The sequence below is a fragment of the Anguilla rostrata genome, chromosome 8, assembly GCF_018555375.3.
Source record: "Anguilla rostrata isolate EN2019 chromosome 8, ASM1855537v3, whole genome shotgun sequence".
Classification (NCBI taxonomy): Eukaryota; Metazoa; Chordata; class Actinopteri; order Anguilliformes; family Anguillidae; genus Anguilla; species Anguilla rostrata.
The window spans coordinates 49,957,341-49,974,366 of NC_057940.1; the positions used below are offsets into that span (position 1 = coordinate 49,957,341).

The following is a 17,026-nucleotide window of genomic DNA, read 5'->3' on the forward strand; positions in this document are numbered from 1 at the left end:
CCAATTATTAACATCTGAATTTGCATAAATCCAATGGATCGTGTCGTAAAATAACTGGAAACTGCATTCGTTGATGTCACATTTACTTCATTGCCCACCTGTGTTGCGGTGACCACTAAGACAGGTGACCATCTAGCAGAGTGCTTGAGGATAAAAAAAAACTTTATTGCGAGTTATAAGTAATGCCACCTGCTGGACACCAATATTAAACACATGAAATTAAATCTTTCCAGGGAGTATCCCAAATACCACAGAATGTGCGGAACAGGAAGAGGAGGCCGACCTACCGCCATTCGAACCTCAGACTCATTTTTCCCCTGTATTGACAACACGCAGGCAGGCAGCATCTCTGCACTAATAAACATGCACACCTGACAATCTAGTAACCCAGGCAACAGTAATTGTTCTTGTGTGTGTTTCTGCTCTGTGATTTAATTCACTTTTTTTTTTTTAAAACGGGAACGCAAGATAAAACCAGCAGAGAAGAGAAGGAAGGAGCAAAAAGTGTGTGGCCAGCATCTTGACCAACCCTTGTTTATTTTTATTTTATTTTATTTTTTTAGTACAGTACTGTTAAACGTTAGTTTCAACATGTTCAATCAGGTGATGGACCGGAGCTCTCCATTTGACAAAATAAGCAAAGCTTTAGAGCCGTTACCAAGGTTACCACAACTACGAGGCTGAGATTTCAAGAGCAACCTAGATATTTTTTCTTTTTTTTCGTTCTTTTCTTGTACAGTATGGTGCCACCATACGGAAAAAAAAACGTAAAGCTGTTATTTTTTTCTTATTGTTTTTTTTTTTGGAAGGAGATTAAAATGAGATACACAACAGGTCATTTTCTAGGCACTATAAGCACCTCAAAAATAAAAATACATAAGTGATCAGATTAAAATGAAAGAAAGAAATCTGTCTTCAACCACCTCTGACTCCAGCTTTAAAACCAGTTTATTGATGTTTGTCACATTCCCCCAAATCCCACCCTACCCCGAAAAAACCCTCCTCTTCAGCAGGATCCTCATGTTCTGATTAAGCCGATTTGAAATTGCGTCAAGTGCCTGATTCTGATTCCTGCTTCAGGTAACCAATCACGTCCCGAGTAGGTGGAGTGGGGGGGAAGGGGGGGGTCGTGGGAGGAGTCACCATAGCTCAGGGGGTGGGGCGCACGAGGGGGCCGGAGGGTCCAATGGTCTCATCGGCATTATATTTGGAATGACAACAGAATTTAAACTGTGGGCGAGGGGGGGGGGGGGCGGGGTTATCATACTGCAGTCAGAGAGCAGGAAAGACCTACTAAGAGGGGGAGGGGGGAGAGATAGGGGAGGGTAGGGGGCAGGGGGGGACAGGAGAGGGGAGGTTGAGCACACAGAGCAAACCTTCTAGAGCACTTGCAATAAATAGTGAAGTCAAGCAGGCGTGAACTCAGGACTACAAAGAGAGAGCGAGCGAGTGAGAAAGAGAGAGAGAGAGAGAGAGAGAGAAAGGTGATGAGCAGAAGTGAGACCTTTTTCTGTGACTGTCCTAAAAATCTAAACTGTGTTTTTTGCCTGTTATTTTTTTTTTGTGTTTTTATATTTTTCTGCCCCAGCAGGCTCTATGGTTCATGTCAGGAGCCCCCCCATGGGGTAATAAAGCAGCTTAAGTGACAGGTCGTCTTGGGGGGGGGGGGTGGGAACAAACCTCATTTTCGTTGATTCGTGGGGAGGCATTTGTATGTTTTTCAGCCATCGAGGGGTGGGGGGGGGGGCGGTGGTGGGTGGGTTTTTGGCAGTGGAATCATTTTACAGTGGCACGGCTGCCTTTTTGGACACCCTTCCCCTGCCCACCAAAAAAAAAAAACTAACAAAAGAAAATATAAAATAAAAAATAAAAAAATAATAAAAGGGAGCACACAAGGCCAGATCACATGGTGGGCAGGGCAGAAGACTGACCAATCATCGGTCAGGAAGGACTCTGAGTGAATAAAGGGGCTGGTTTGGGGATTGGGCCGTGGTCTGGGACAGGGGGCGTGGCTTTGAGGGGAGAAGGGGGGCGGGTGCGGGACCCCACAGAAGATCCTTCCCCTACAGGACCAAACGCCAAACGGAGCTGTAGCCGCATATTTTGTGATCTTCGGGTCGTTTTTTTTGGGGGAAAAAAAATCATGGTTTTTTTGTCTTTGATACATTTGTCTATGGTGTCTCCCCCCCCAACCCCCCCACCCACCCCCCGCCTCTCCCAAAACCACCCAAACTCCTCCCCTGACCCCGCCGCCGCCCCCCCTGCCCCCGCCCCCCCCCGGGGGCGCGCGGCTTAAGAGGGCTGGGAGCCCAGCAGTCTCTCGATGGCGGCGTTGATGTCGCCCCCCGTGGCGATGAGGGCCTGCAGGTTGGCCTCGCGGTTGATGAAGCCCATGGCGCTCAGCTGCTCCAGCTGCTGCTGGAACCGCACCTCCGGGGTCTGGGTCTGCGGCGGGCGGGCGGGCGGGCGGGAGGAGACACAACGGTTACGATGGACGGACGCTTTCACGTTAAACTTAGCAGCATATCTCAATGCCTTATCTTAGAACGTGACAATGAACTGTATGTTTGCCCACAGGAGTGTTGCATACAAGTATTTTGGTTCAATACAAATCAGCTTATTCCACGTTTTGTTTGTATTACTCCAGTACTGTGGCAACCAACCCTGTTCCAGCAGATCTACCATCCTGTAGATCTTCACTCCAATCCTAACAAAGCATACACCTCATTCAACAGCTAGAACAGGGCTGTCCAACCCTGTTCCTGCAGGTCTACCATCTTGTAGGTCTTCACTCCAGCCCTAACAAAGCGCACCTCATTCAACAGCTACAGATCCAGTTGAGCTGCTAATTAGTAGAACCAGGTGTGTCAAACTAGGGTTGAAAAGAAAACCTACAAGATGGCAGAACCCCCAGGAACAGGGCTGGTTACCACTGCTCCAGTGCTACCGCTACCATTTGTAAGGCTCCCCTAAGGACGGGCCCAGGTGTTAACAAGGGGCTCAGGGAATTTTTGGGACGTACCGAAGCTCCGCCTCCAGCGAACATCTGTAGCATCTGCTGCATGAGCTGCTGCTGGGCGGGGCTTGTCCCGGAGGCGGGGGCGGGGGCGGGGCCTCCAGTGCCAGCGGGCGTAGGGGCTTCTGGGGCCACGCCCACTCCTGTGGGCAGGGGGGCTGTGGGGATTCCGCCAGGCGCCAGGCTGCAGGAAGAAGTTTTTTATTTTTTTATTATTATTTTTTAAACGTTTTATTTTTTACTTTTTTGTTTTTCTATTTGTTTTCTCTATCTTCCAGGACCCTGCCTAAACTGGTCCAGCCTACACAATTACACAGCAAAAAACATCCACTAGCCCTCCTTCACAAAACTTCTAAAACTATTCTTACTTTTGTTCTTAAAAATGTTCCTACGAAAGCTCTATATGGGGTTCATGACACGTGCAGGGTCAGTTACGGTTGGGGGGGGGGGGCGTGGCCTCATGGAATGGACGACGCCCAGCGGCTCACCTGGGCATGAGCCCCGGGGCCTCGGTCTGTAGCGTCTGGAGCCCCTGCTGGATCTGCAGCAGCGCCTGCATGGCTCGCGGGTTCGTCATCACCGACAGCGCCTCCGGGTTCTGCATCTGGAACACACAGCCGGCCACCAAGCGGTCAGACGCCAAACTGTGCCCACCGAACTGCGCCCACCAAACTGTGCCCACCAAACTGTGCCCGCCAAACTGTGCCCACTAAACTGTGCCCACCAAACTGACAGTAGCAGGGCTGGGGTGTGACTGGCGAGGGGACTGATGGTAGCAGGGCTGGGGTGTGACTGGCGGGATGGGGCCTGACAGTAGCAGGACTGGGGTGTGACTGGCGGGATGGGGCCTGACGGTAGCAGGGCTGGGGTGTGACTGGTGGGGGGCCTGACGGTAGCAGGCTGGGGTGTGACTGGCGGGTGGGGCCTGACGGTAGCAGGGCTGGGGTGTGACTGGCGAGGGGCCTGACGGTAGCAGGGCTGGGGTGTGACTGGCATGGGGCCTGACGGTAGCAGGGCTGGGGTGTGACTGGCGGATGGGGCCTGACGGTAGCAGGGCTGGGGTGTGACTGGCGAGGGGACTGACGGTAGCAGGGCTGGGGTGTGACTGGCGGATGGGGCCTGACGGTAGCAGGGCTGTGGTGTGACTGGCGGCCTGACGGTAGCAGGGCTGGGGTGTGACTGGCGGATGGGGCCTGACGGTAGCAGGGCTGTGGGCCTCTTACCTGCTGCAGAAAGACGGGCAGCTGCAGCCGGAACTGCTCCTGCAGCTGGGGGTTCCCAGCAAACAGGGGGTTATTCATCATAACCTGGGGAGACAGTTACCATCATCATCATCATCATCACTGTCGTCACTAGCACCCCCACCACTACAACTTCTACTTCTACTTTCTACACACAAGAAGAAAAAAAACATTGAGTGAACAGTAGATGCCTTTAACGCTTCTCTGGTTCCCACCGTGACATCACTTCCTCTTTTCTATCCTGTTCCTGCTCGGCAAGCAGCCCACACACAGGGTGTCCGGCTGATTGGACACATCTTGCGCAGACAGCAATGCGTGTGAACGCGGGTCATTTCGCAAAAGGGTCAACACCCACCCCACAAAACCCGAATGGCGCAAAGACACCAGACGCAGGACGTGTCCTTTGCGTTCTTCTTACGACACGCAGTCAAGTTAGCATCCCCGTTAGGTTAACTGCATATGACCGAATACTCCACGGAATGGAGACGGACCGGAACGGAAGTGAATTCAACTGAACGGGACGGAACTGAATGACGTCAGGGGCGGCGGGGGCTGCGCAGACCTGCGAGGCGATGTCCGGGTTCTGCGCCAGCGACTGCATCATGTTGCGCATGTAGGGCGCGGACAGCATGTTCTGCATCAGCTGCGGGTTCTCCGAGATCTGCTGCAGGAGGGACTGCATCCCGGGACTGCTGAACATGCCTGCGGGCGGGCGGGGGGAGACAGTGAGAGAGGAAGAATGAGCGACAGAGAGGAGCGGTGAGAGAGAGCGGGGGAGAGGGAGCGGGAGGAGAGGAGGGAGAGGGAGAAAGGAGGAAGAGAGAGAGCGAGAGAGGAGAGAGGAGGAGGAGAGAGGTGTGAGGAGGAGGGAGAGGGGAGTGAGAGAGAGACAGGAGGAAGAGAGAGGTGTGGAGGAGGAGGGAGAGAGGAGGAGGGGTAGGGAGGGAGGGAGAGAGAGAGAGAGGTGTGAGGCTGAAAATATCCCAGAAAAGCTAAACCAAAGCTTCCTCCCAGTGTCAAACTCTCAACAGCAGTCCCTTATAGAAGAATACCAGTTTCCAAGGGCTTTGCAAGGGCATAATCTGCATGGACACAAGTCTTTTCCAAATGGCCAACAAACAAGGATGTGCACAGGGCTTGGAATGCCTGAAAGGAAGCCATTTTAGCAGTCTGCACCACAACGCCTGCAGCAACAGGACTATTAATACCAAAGTGCTCAATGAGCTGAGAGGACTTGGGTGAGTTTGTCTGGCGCCCCCCACCCCCCCAGACCCCCGAGAGCGAATCCGGGGGTCGTTACCGTTGCCCAGGCCGGCGGCGTTGATGCCCAGCGGGTTGGAGACGCTGGGCGTGGTCCCGCTCTGGCCGGAGGTGGTGGTGGTGGTGGAGGCGCCCGTCCCGCCCCCCCCCTCCGAGGCGGCGCCCGTGCCGGGGGTGCCCCAGGGGTTGGGCAGGGGCTCCCGGTTCTCCGTCCTGGAGGGCTGCACACCAGAGCCGTCAGAGTTCCCGCCCAGCGCGGAGAAGGGGTTGTTACCAAACTGCAGTCGGGGGGGGGGGGGGGGGGGGGAGAGAGCCGCATGGGATGGGGCGAACGGGGGTTTTAAACGGCAGTATATAGAGTATCACAGTTTGTAGTGCTAAAAATCGGAAGTTTGCATTTTTTTTTTCCCCATGGGGTCCCTCGGCTGATTTCCAATGCTTTTTCCTCATAAGAATTTCGTTTCCTGCCGAAAATAAGGTCTGTGGTTAGCATAAGTTGCTATATTGAAACTACTATGGCTGTCGCATGCAGGCCGGCTAGTATGGAAATGCGACCACTGCCATGGTTTTAGTATAGCAACTTCTTAGCAACTTTTTTAAAGCACATGGGACAGCTTCGAAATTCACGGTTGAGATGGGTGTAATTAACAATGGGTGTAATTAATCTCGTAGAACAAAACGTGAAACTCCCTTAGGCGTACGTTGACCACAGACCTTACTTTTTGCCAGAAAACAAAATTCCTATGGGAAGAAACGCATTGGAAATCTGACGAGAGAACCCAAGGCGGAAGAAACGTCCCGGTTGGCCTACAAAAAGACTTCATCGCTGTAACACTCGATTTAAGGGTAAGGTTCACCTCCTGCCGCCATTTTGGGGAGCGCGCGGACTGACCTGCTCGCGGGCGGCGCTGAACATGGGCTCCTGGATGTCCGTGTACATCCTCCGCAGGGCGTTGTAGCCCCCCGGGATGCTCTCCAGGTTGCTAAGCGCCCGGTCCTGGTTGCGCATCATCTCCTGCATCATGGCGGGGTTCCTCGCCAGCTCCATGGTCTGGGGTGGGAGGGGCAGAAATGGGCGTGGTCAAACTGCTGCGCGTGTTCTGGGACGGCTGCTGAACCTCGCGGGCGGCGAATGCGCGGTCAGAATTTCGCACACCTGACGGACGGGACAAGGCGGTTCCGCTCCCGTCCCAGCTGACACAAAACGTTCGCGCAACGTTACTGGAACGCTCCGTCAATGTTTTAACATTGCCAGTGCTTAGTGGCAACATTGCCAGAACGCTTTGTGTTAGCTGGAATACTGTATCCCCAGCTCATGGAGCTCAGAGCAGCATCTGTTACCAGCGCTTCACCAAGCCCATAACTGCTAATGCGCACCATATCCAGTGAATCACATGACCTGGTGTCATCCAATCAGAAAGACATGGATAACATGAGTGCGGTTCATTAAGTCAGTCTCGCCAATTTCCTCCCTGGTTCCACGTCCACACAGGTTTGGCCGGAGCTACCAGCACCTCAGTTTGGCTCGCCTCCTGTTCTCACGTCTCTCCTGAGATCAGGACAGATGTACACCCCTACCCCGGCCTGGCCTGCTTTCTAAGCTCTGGACAGATTTTGTTAGCCCCTCCCCCTGTGACCTCACTAGTCTCATGAGCTCAGACAGCGTTCTAGCCCCTCCTCCTCTGACCTCACCTGTCTCATGAGCTCAGGGTTATTGAGCATGTGTGAGATTTCGGGGTTCCTCTCCATCAGCTGCTGCATCTGGGGGTTGGCCACGATCATCTGGCGCATCAGGTCCGGGTTGGACATCATGTTCTGGACCAGCGGGTTCTCCATGATCTGGGACAGCATCTCCGGGTTGGACATAAGCTGCCGCTGCATCTGCTGCTGCAGCTCCATGAAGTTGGCCGAGCCCATGCCCAGGCCCGCCAGGCTGGAGAGGTCACCGAAGCCCGCTGGGGAGACGCAAAGTCATCACCCGTTAGACTACATTACCCAAAGGCCATCACCCGTTAGACTACATTACCCAAAGGCCATCACCTGTTAGACTACACTACCCAAAGGCCATCACCCGTTAGACTACATTACCCAAAGGCCATCACCCGTTAGACTACATTACCCAAAGGCCATCACCCGTTAGACTACATTACCCAAAGGCCATCACCCGTTAGACTACACTACCCAAAGGCCGTCACCCGTTAGACTACAGTACCCAAAGGCCGTCACCTGTTAGACTACACTACCCAAAGGCCATCACCCATTAGACAACATTACCCAAAGGCCATCACCCGTTAGACTACACTACCCAAAGGCCATCACCCGTTAGACTACACTACCCAAAGGCCGTCACCCGTTAGACTACACTACCCAAAGGCCGTCACCTGTTAGACTACACTACCCAAAGGCCATCACCCATTAGACAACATTACCCAAAGGCCATCACCCGTTAGACTACATTACCCAAAGGCCATTACCCGTTAGACTACACTACACAAAGGCCATCACCATTAAACTACATTACCCAAAAGGCATCACCTGTTAGACTATATTACCCAAAGGACAGCACCCATTAGACTACATTACCCAAAGGTGATCACCCATCAGACTACATAACTCAAAGGCCATCACCCGTCAGACAACATAACTCAAAGGCCATCACCCGTTAGACAACATTGCCCAGAGGCCATCACCCGTTAAACATTGCCTAAAGGTCATCACAAGCACAAACACACACATTCACACAGACACACTCGCACGGACACCCATGAACACACGAACACACTCGCACATGGTTGCGAAGAGAAGCAACTGCTAGGAATGCAACACGAGTCTCTGGCCTGACAGCCACCCAGCAGCCTTTCCACTACAGGAAAACAATACGCATTTACGCTCACACTTACATAAACGCACACACACCTACTTCCTCCAAATCCATCCGTCCGCACCCCCCACCCCCGCAAACTGTCACAATCGAGCGCGGAACGAAGAACTACGAACACATTTCGACATTCTCTGAATCGGAGCCAGTGAACATTTAACACAGAATTAACATTAAAATAACATTTAACATCTCCCAGGACCGTCCTCGACAGCCACTGCTCTCAAACGGTCTGTGCTGCGCTACGCCGTGTTCCGCGGTAAAAAGGGAGGATCCGAGACGGGGCCCCACGAGCCGGTCCCGAACCCGGACCATGCCGGCTGCGGCAGGCAGCTCCGCACGGCAACGCTCCATTGGCTCTCCTGTCGCCCCAGGAAGGGGAGGGCTTCAGTCCAGACAGAATACGAGTATATGACTGCACACCGGCGACCCCTGCTGGCCAACAGGGCACTTGCGAGACTGCCTGCACATGAAGCACTACGTGACCCGAATGCGGCTGAGTATGCCAAACTGGACTAAAAAAGGGGTACGTGAAACACGTTAAAAAATTTTTTTAATATATTTTTTTTTTTTTTTTAAAGAAGAAGCTTGTTTGGCCTTCTTGCTCACGCTGCTGTGACCAGAGTCACTCTGATCATGGATCTCATTTCCTAAGCTGGCAAACAGGTAGATAATGAGGGAGAATATGTAAGCCCATTCCTACAAGGCAGCAAAAAAACGCAGTCTAATTCTCTCACTGCTAAGGAGGAACAACAACTAGAGTTTTGAAGCGTTCACCTCGGGAATCTAGACTATTCTTTCACTGCATAAGCCGCAAAGAATTTGATGTTTTATCCCCTTTTACATTCCTGGATACAGCTTGTAACAGGCTTCTGGTAACTCGGTCGTATGTGCTGCTGAAACAGTCACTTATTTGGCGAGTTAATACAACAACAATCTTGGCAGCCATTTCCCGAAGATAAAGACTCAAAGACTTAACGGGCTGGATCACAAATCTGAATCCCCAAGTCAATCTGCAGACCCTGCGTATTTCACAGAGACCAGGGTTTAGCAAATGAACCCACAACCTTACACTGGAAGCTGGCTTAATGCAATCAATCCAGTTGAACACGGTTTCTCTCAGCCAATGTGAAAGTCTCTTTAAGAGTCGATGACCTCATCAGCAGTCATGGGCACCCCAGACCGGGATTTATTTCTTCCCTCTGAAATGGCGGGTGGTCGGCGGCAGTTACTCACTCAGTAGGTTGGCTGGCTGTGTGGGGGCCCCTGTGGACCCGCTGCTGTTGGGCCCGGCGGGGGAGGAGGCGGCGGCCGGGCTGGGGCTGGCAGGGCTGGCGCTGCTGCTGCTGCTGACCTGGGGGCCGCCCGAGCTGGACGAGGCGGAAGCCTGCGAGCCGGCGCCATCTGCTGCTCTGGAGGAACACAGAGGGAAAAAATAAAATAAAAAAAACATCCGTCAGTTGCAGGATTCTCGCATTAATTAAAAGATGGAGAGGCAGCGACAGTCTGTTTCATATACGAAATATCAATATAAAAAATATACAAAATACATAAATTCCAGAGTAAAGGGTCGGAGACTGTAGAACAAAACATTTGAAAACAAACATCAACGTTTGGAAAAACTCTTGAAGGTTATAAAAATATTTAAACTTTCCTACTACAGCCTCTTTATAAAGAGTGACTTTACATGCCCTTTTAAACATTACAGCTGTGACCAGGAACCAAAGGAGGCCACAGATTTCTTTCTAATCCATTTTCATCCTGACTGCGTATTCTGCTACTGCTTAATCGCGAAGTCAGGAGAGGGCAGAGAAGGGGACAGTCCTGCTGAACGAACCCTCCCTCCATGGCTGCCAAAATGGCCGACCGTGCAGCCGCTGTTATATGGAGCAGTGCTGGCACAGTTCAATTCCGCCCAACTTTATTCATATAGCACTCCTTACTGTCCAAAAGACGTTTTACAGTGGAAATACAAAACAAAATTGGGCTAAATAAAACAAAAACAGGCCCGAACCCCCAAAAAGTGAGAAACTGAGATTAATAAAAAATAGATTAAATACAGTTTTTAATGAAAAAGTAAATAAATCTCTCTTTTTTTTTTTTTTTTTTTAAAGGAGTACCATGGTGGTTGAACGTGACACTTCCCAGTTGTCTTCAGGCAACAACAAAACAAATGTGCATAATTTTTTTATTCTTCAGTCATTTCAATGTACTTTAAAACGTATTTTTCTAAGCCTAGATTTCCCACTATAAAAATTCACCGAACCGTCTGGCGTGGTATGAGAACTGTCAGTTAGCTATGATTGACAGACCGTTCCCCGTTACCATAGCTACCCATGATACGCGCTCTCTTTGGGAGACTGAATTTTCACAAGCTAGCTAGCTAGCTTAGTAGTATATCAAGTATCGATAGATAGCTAAGGTAAGGACGTTGACTTGTATCCAGTTACAATTTTTGCTATCTAGCTAGCCAAGTTAAGATAAAAGCACAACTATAACGTCCTCATAAAAGCGAACTAGCAAGCTAACATTATCGATAACATTGCCTTATGAAAGCAAACCTCCTAGCTAGCTAACGTTAGCTAGCTAGCTAAATGAATATAACCAGAAATAATCTAAAGGAACTCTAATTTAAGTGAACCTAACGTTAGTCAAATATCTGCATTGTCTGAACAGCAGGACGGTGTGTCCTGTCAGATTTCTTTACGGGGCGTGGAAATAGGAGTGGTTACTGTATTCGTGACGTAGAAAAATGACAACTTTCTCAACCGGTTGAAAATGGGACGATGAATTTAAAACGCATATTTCTCCAAAAATACAGAACGGACATATTTAATACTTTGCTCATTGTGTTTCTTCAATGCCTCTTGTGCAAATAGCACATAAAACAGAGAAAGTGTGAAAATCACCATGGTACTCCTTTAAATCAAAAACTCCCAAAGAAAGAAAAACTATCAAATTGTGGTGAGAAAAAACTCCCCGTTGGGAAGGAGGAACCCGGCTTTAAAGAGAGAGCCCATCCTCCAGGGGCACAGGTCAGGCTTCCATACCAGCCTGTCGGGCGCACCGTTTTTAAAAAGGCTTCTAGAGGCGCAAATAGCCCCCTGAAAGTGGCCAGCCCCCCTTCCCCGGACCCGATCCGAACCGCGCCCTTACTTGTGTGCGGTCTTGATGACCAGGTGGACCGTCAGGCCGTCCTTGATGCCGTGCTGGTTGAGCGTGTCCCCGTCCTTCAGGATCTTCCCGGCGAAGATCAGCACCAGCTGATCCTGCTTGGCCTTGAACCTCCTGGAGATCTCCTCCTTGAACTGCGCGGGATGGCGTGGGGGAAGGAAAAAGGGTCACGGTTTGCCCCTCGCAAGCTTTCGGACAGTCACGAACAGAGCAGGATACACACCAAGACCAAACAGTGGGTGCTGTTTAAATTATTGAATGTTGAACCGCTGGCAACAAAAACAATTAGCATAAAGACATATTCACACTGCTGTACAGAAATCTTTCCCTCACACCCTGCTTAGCTTCACAGCCAACAGGCCATTTCACTACAACTCCCAGAATCCCCCTCTGTGGCATGCGTATTCAGGTCTAGGTAGCAACTGTGCCCAACCCACTAAATTTTAGATAACCCGGAAGGCTCGGCCTCGTTCTCTGAACACTCCAAACTAGCCTCGTAGCCAGGTGAAACACAAACAAGACCGGCGAAACTGCAAACGTTTCCGCAACGCAGACGACAACGCAGGAGGCCGACGCAGGAGGTTAAACCAGCCCCAGCCGTGCCCCCTCCTCCCCCGCCTGCCTGCCCGCCCCCCAGGCAGGGCCATCCAGTCTCCAGGGCTGAGCGCTGCCCCTCCCGCCCCCCAGAGCCCAGGTGATGCAGGGGGAACTCGGCTTAATAAGGCAGGCAGCGTCCCTGGAGCCCGACGGGGCGGCGAGCCGGCGGCTTTCGAAAACACAGCTGAGGATGACGACAGCGAAGCCCGGGGGGGGGGGGGGGAAGACCCGCCCGTATACACACGAGACCCGGGCCCCGTTCCACGAAGCAGAGTTAGCTGGAAGGCTGCGCGGAGTAAAACCCGGAACCCTCCAAAATCTGGAACAGGCGTCTTACTCAGCGCAGTTATCCAGCTAACTCAGTTATCCTGCTAACTCAGTTATCCTGCTAACTCAGTTATCCTGCTAACTCAGTTATCCTGTCATTCTGCTAATCATACCCCTCAGGGTGTGTAAGGGTTACGGAGTTAGCTGGATAGCTGAGCCGGGAACCCTCCCAAATCTGGAACATGGGCTGAAGTAAGAAGAGCTGCTGTGGGTTTTAGTCAGCAGTTATCCAGCTAACTCGGGAATCCTAATAATCAGCAAACGTACACCTCACCTATGTTTGGGATCCAAAACAATGTAACCAGAAGAACTAACGGTACACTGCCTGCCAATCAAACAAGACCCGTATATCACCAACTTTTTATGATGTCAATGCTGGCAGACGCGTACAATGCACACAATGAGACGGACCCTAATGTCAAGCACAAGAACATTTCAGCAAAACCATCAGAGAAGCTGTGATTTAGCAGACCGCTGTAGACGCTAGCTACACACGGCAATGCATTTTGCTTCCTGTTGAAAGAAAGTGTACGTTGCGCTTTTGAATTGATGCACAAAGCATTTGGCTTACTGGCGTGGAAACACTAGAAAAACGCTGAGAAATACTGTTCAAAATATGTATATATATCATTCAATGCTCTATACGTAGCAAGCCAGCGAATGAAAAGTGAAATACTGGCCAAACACCAAAATAAAGGTTTGTGAAACTTATGATCAGTGCAGATTCATTCTGAAATCTGAAAATAGCTCGCCAGCTGTTTTTCCAACTGAAATTAGGCGATCCCATTAGGCAAAATGACCAGGAAATAGCTCATTAAAACAGACCAGGCCAAAGCCCCTTTATGGGGATGTCATGCCAATTAACAACACATGCCTGTGGTATTTTGCTTGATATCACATCTTCTGTAGCCTTATACATCTGGGATACATTCTTACAGATATGGAAATATTCCTCATGCTGTGCAGCGCTGACTCACCCAGACGTTGAGTTAATGCTTCCTTACGCCAACATACAGTGATAAACACACATCAGCTACAACAAGTACTGCTGGCAAAATTACAAATGTGGAAAAAATTACACATGTTCACTTTTCAAACGGATTAATCTTAAATGCTGGCGTAAAAAAGGTCGCCCAGGGTCGTGTCCATTATGCGCACCTGGAAACTTCCAATAGGCCAATTCATTCTGGGCTGGATTTCGCCTAGGTGTGTAGAAAAATCAACGAATGCCTTGAGAAAACTCTGGAAAGCTCGTGCTGTGTGAACAGGGTCTTTGTATCGTGTAGGGTCTCGTTTATTTTTGTGTACACGTGCGTGCGCGTAAGTGATACAGCCACCTTCCCCAGACAGGGGAGCGATTTGGTTAAATCTATCCTAAGATTTCATGGCAACAATGTTATTTTTTCAATAAACGCCTCAAATATTTATCGATATATGGAAAGTGATCTGCTCTATGGTGGCAAAACGCATTACTTCTGAAGTGATCACGAGAAAAGTGCATTTTCTCTTCATGAATCAGCCGCCAATAAAACAGAGTACGCGTCATTGGTTGGCTACTTAATTCATTGACGAACTAGTTAAGGTGTTAGCTATGATATACCACACTGGAGCGGATCGACAACCCCTCCTGCCGCATAACCGGATATCTACAAATTATGGCCTCAGCTAAGGACATCTCTGAATCATCCACTTAAGAGCAAACTGTCATTTATTCAGGTTCTCCAATTAGAGTGATTGCACTTGAACGGGGACCTGAATACACATTTAACCACAGTGGCAGTACAGACAACGCACTGGACTACATCATTACCTTACCTCACGTTAGTCAGCTAACCAGGTACCCGGAAAACAACTACCGGAAAACATACAAGTCAAAAAGGTTAAGACAAGTCCGAAACCCCAGGCTGAGACTACGCTGTTAATAAATACAAATAAAATGACAAAACCGAGCTTAACCGAACTAAAGCGGATTGTCAACAGTTACTTTCTAGGATGAAACCGGCAGCCGGAGTCTGAGTTCCGCAAAACAAAGCTAACGTAGCTTGATAGCTAGCTGGGGGTGTTTGGCGTACAAACCCGGCGTATTAAGCAAGGCAGCGGCGTCAGCCACCAGACAAAGTCCCGCTGGGGACACAAGAAAAGACGCAGTTGAGGTTAATGACCGGATTTAAAAAAAAGATTTGTCCGCGAGCTTCGCTGGAATGTCGAAAGTGACGAAATGCTTTTGGCGCATTCAGGCCTAAACGTTGCTTTAGTCAGCTAACCTTGTCCCAACAGCGGCTCTTCCAGAACATTCAAGATGTTCCCGTTGTGCCAGAAAATAAGATTGCTGCATCGAAAGACGCTTCCAGAAACTGGCATTTTTCAAAGTGTGTGGGTCAACCAGATCGTCACCAAACGGCATTTTAGAAAACGGAAGTGAAAGTTAAAATCAGCTGCAAGTTAATTGGTATAACATCACTAGCTAGCTGTCCACTGATAGATGGTGGCTAGCTAACTAGGCTAGCCAAGCTAGCTACATCGATCGCACATGACTTGGAGTGTGATCCAGTCGGCTTTCAATTTCACAGACTGGGGGGTTAGAATAGTGATAGCAAATGCGGAAATGTGTTTAGTTCTACGTGTCCATACTCTTACCTTACGTTTTATCATTTTAACTATTTTACAGCTGGGGTTAAATCCACACAACTGATCTTTAGTCGTTTGCGATTAGCGTAGACTAGCTAACTGCTAACTGGCGAGCCAGCCATGGGTTCACACGGCCAGGTTGGGCAGGGATCACGATCAGAAGATACGCATGCAGCGGATTTAATCGGTGTCGCAACAAAACTGACCTGTGTGACTGAGGCATCCTCCGAGATGGCAATTTCCTCCTTATCCTTCGGGGTTTTGACTGTGACTTTGATTATTGTCCCCTCCGAAGCGGTATTTTTATTATTGTTGTTATTCACAGGGTCTACGCCGCCGTTGTCCGCCATCTTTACTCCTCCTATATTCACTGAGTCACTGACAAGAAAACCAAAGTGGGCAAGAGCTAATAATATTCCCCGCGCTAGCTAACCCCTAAAATTCACAATATACATTTAAGAATGGGGGTCTCTAGTGGCGTGGTGGAGTTGCTGCATCCAAGATGTCATAAAGCGTTGTTTCACTAGCTATGGCGGGCCAGAACGCACTTAGAAGCTGACTTCTTCTAACATCGTACACTCAAAATAACAATATCACTCCACCTTTGTCCTATACTGAAATTTTCCACAAAACTTGTTTACCTTCCATTTTCCTGATTAACTGCTGGGTACAGTTTGGCACTGTCTCAAGCAATGGTCTTAATCTAAATTGCATTTTTATGAAAGAAACATTATCTCTAGCTGTATAAAACTATGAAAAGGAAATTCAACCAACGGTTCTTCAGTTTCAGTGTCATCTCTCTGAATAATCTCATTATTATTAATACTATGAATTTATTAAGCTTGGAGAGAAATGTTTTATTTTGGGGGGAGCTTTCTGTCTTTTTGCCAAACGTACGCGAAACTGGCCGGAAACATTTGTACGACTCAAGATTATGAGTATCTCTTTGAAAAAATGTGAAACACAATAGTCTATAATCCTTGAAAGGCAATATTGCTGGATTTTGTTACAGAATAACAATTAGGTCAGTGAAAAATATCATATCATTTCTTAGTGCAAAGGGGGAATTGGAGAAATAGGACTTACAATGGCAACAACTATACACTGGCTTAAACTACCTGAATTAATTGGTTTGAGTGCTTTATGTAACAAGTGGAACAACAACCATCAATGATTGATCAGATTCTCTTGTGGCAACATGACTGCATATGAACAGTTTTCTTGAAAGATGTCACATTTTCAACAGGGGATGGACAACTCCTCCAGTTACCCTGGTTCAATTAGCTAATCACCTGTATATATCAACACTTCATCTGCAGATTACAACAGAATAAAATGTCTTAAATTGGGATTCAAAGTTTCTTAAAGAGGCATATTGTATAGTATCATTCATGAGTTCATCAAGATATTTGGTGAAAAAGTCTAATCATTTTTGGGGAAAGTTAGGTCAGGTAAATTATTTGGACAATAAAATAATTAAAAGCAGAAATGGACTTGAAGTTTAGTTAATTGAATTAACTTGAAGTCTTAATTTGGTCGCTACTGCTCACACTGTCTTGGAGGCTGTGGGGTGGTGCGTCCATCTAAGGCAGTTGTCCAGAAAAGCACAACACCAGTCCTGGAAGGCAAATCCATGTGCTGGTTTTTCTTCCAACCAATTACCTTAGTTTTATCTTTCTGACAGTTCTATAAACTACACTGGTTCTCGCCTATATTTGAGCATAGTAAAACCTTTAGGATACACTTGCAGTCTGCAGCTGTAACTGGTGCGTATAGAAATGCAGATCAAGATATGACTGAGCTAATTAAATAATTAAGAATGAAAGTTAGTACAAAATCCTGAAACGGATCGTCCCTTGTTGTTTATTCCTGATGTAATCACTTTGAATCAGTGATTTGTATTAA

The 17,026-nt window shown here is 48.8% G+C and overlaps 1 protein-coding gene across 2 annotated transcripts; it reads right to left on the minus strand.

Moving 5' to 3' along the window:
• Positions 1-491: 491 nt before the first annotated feature.
• Positions 492-15,512, minus strand: ubqln4 (ubiquilin 4). Of its 2 annotated transcripts, none has more exons than XM_064345470.1 (11): positions 15,328-15,512; positions 11,552-11,703; positions 9,632-9,807; positions 7,210-7,472; positions 6,410-6,568; positions 5,558-5,795; positions 4,820-4,959; positions 4,240-4,323; positions 3,505-3,620; positions 3,023-3,200; positions 492-2,445 (listed from the first exon to the last, which is right to left on the minus strand). In XM_064345470.1, the coding sequence occupies exons 1-11, from the start codon at positions 15,469-15,471 to the stop codon at positions 2,293-2,295; spliced, it is 1,803 nt and encodes a 600-aa protein (XP_064201540.1). In that variant the 5' UTR covers positions 15,472-15,512; the 3' UTR covers positions 492-2,292. The 2 variants fall into 2 exon arrangements, with proteins under 2 accessions (XP_064201540.1, XP_064201541.1); XM_064345471.1 differs by lacking the exon at positions 15,328-15,512 and adding an exon at positions 14,758-14,876.
• Positions 15,513-17,026: the final 1,514 nt, after the last annotated feature.

Excerpts from the sequence above, each read along its gene's own strand:
- ubqln4 (XM_064345470.1), bottom strand. The coding sequence starts at position 15,471 with ATGGCGGACAACGGCGGCGTAGACCCTGTGAATAACAACAATAATAAA. Across the intron at positions 11,704-15,327 it reads AGGATGCCTCAGTCACACAG|TTCAAGGAGGAGATCTCCAG; the intron begins GTCAGTTTTGTT and ends CATCCCGCGCAG. Across the intron at positions 5,796-6,409 it reads TCAGCGCCGCCCGCGAGCAG|TTTGGTAACAACCCCTTCTC; the intron begins GTCAGTCCGCGC and ends CCCCGACTGCAG.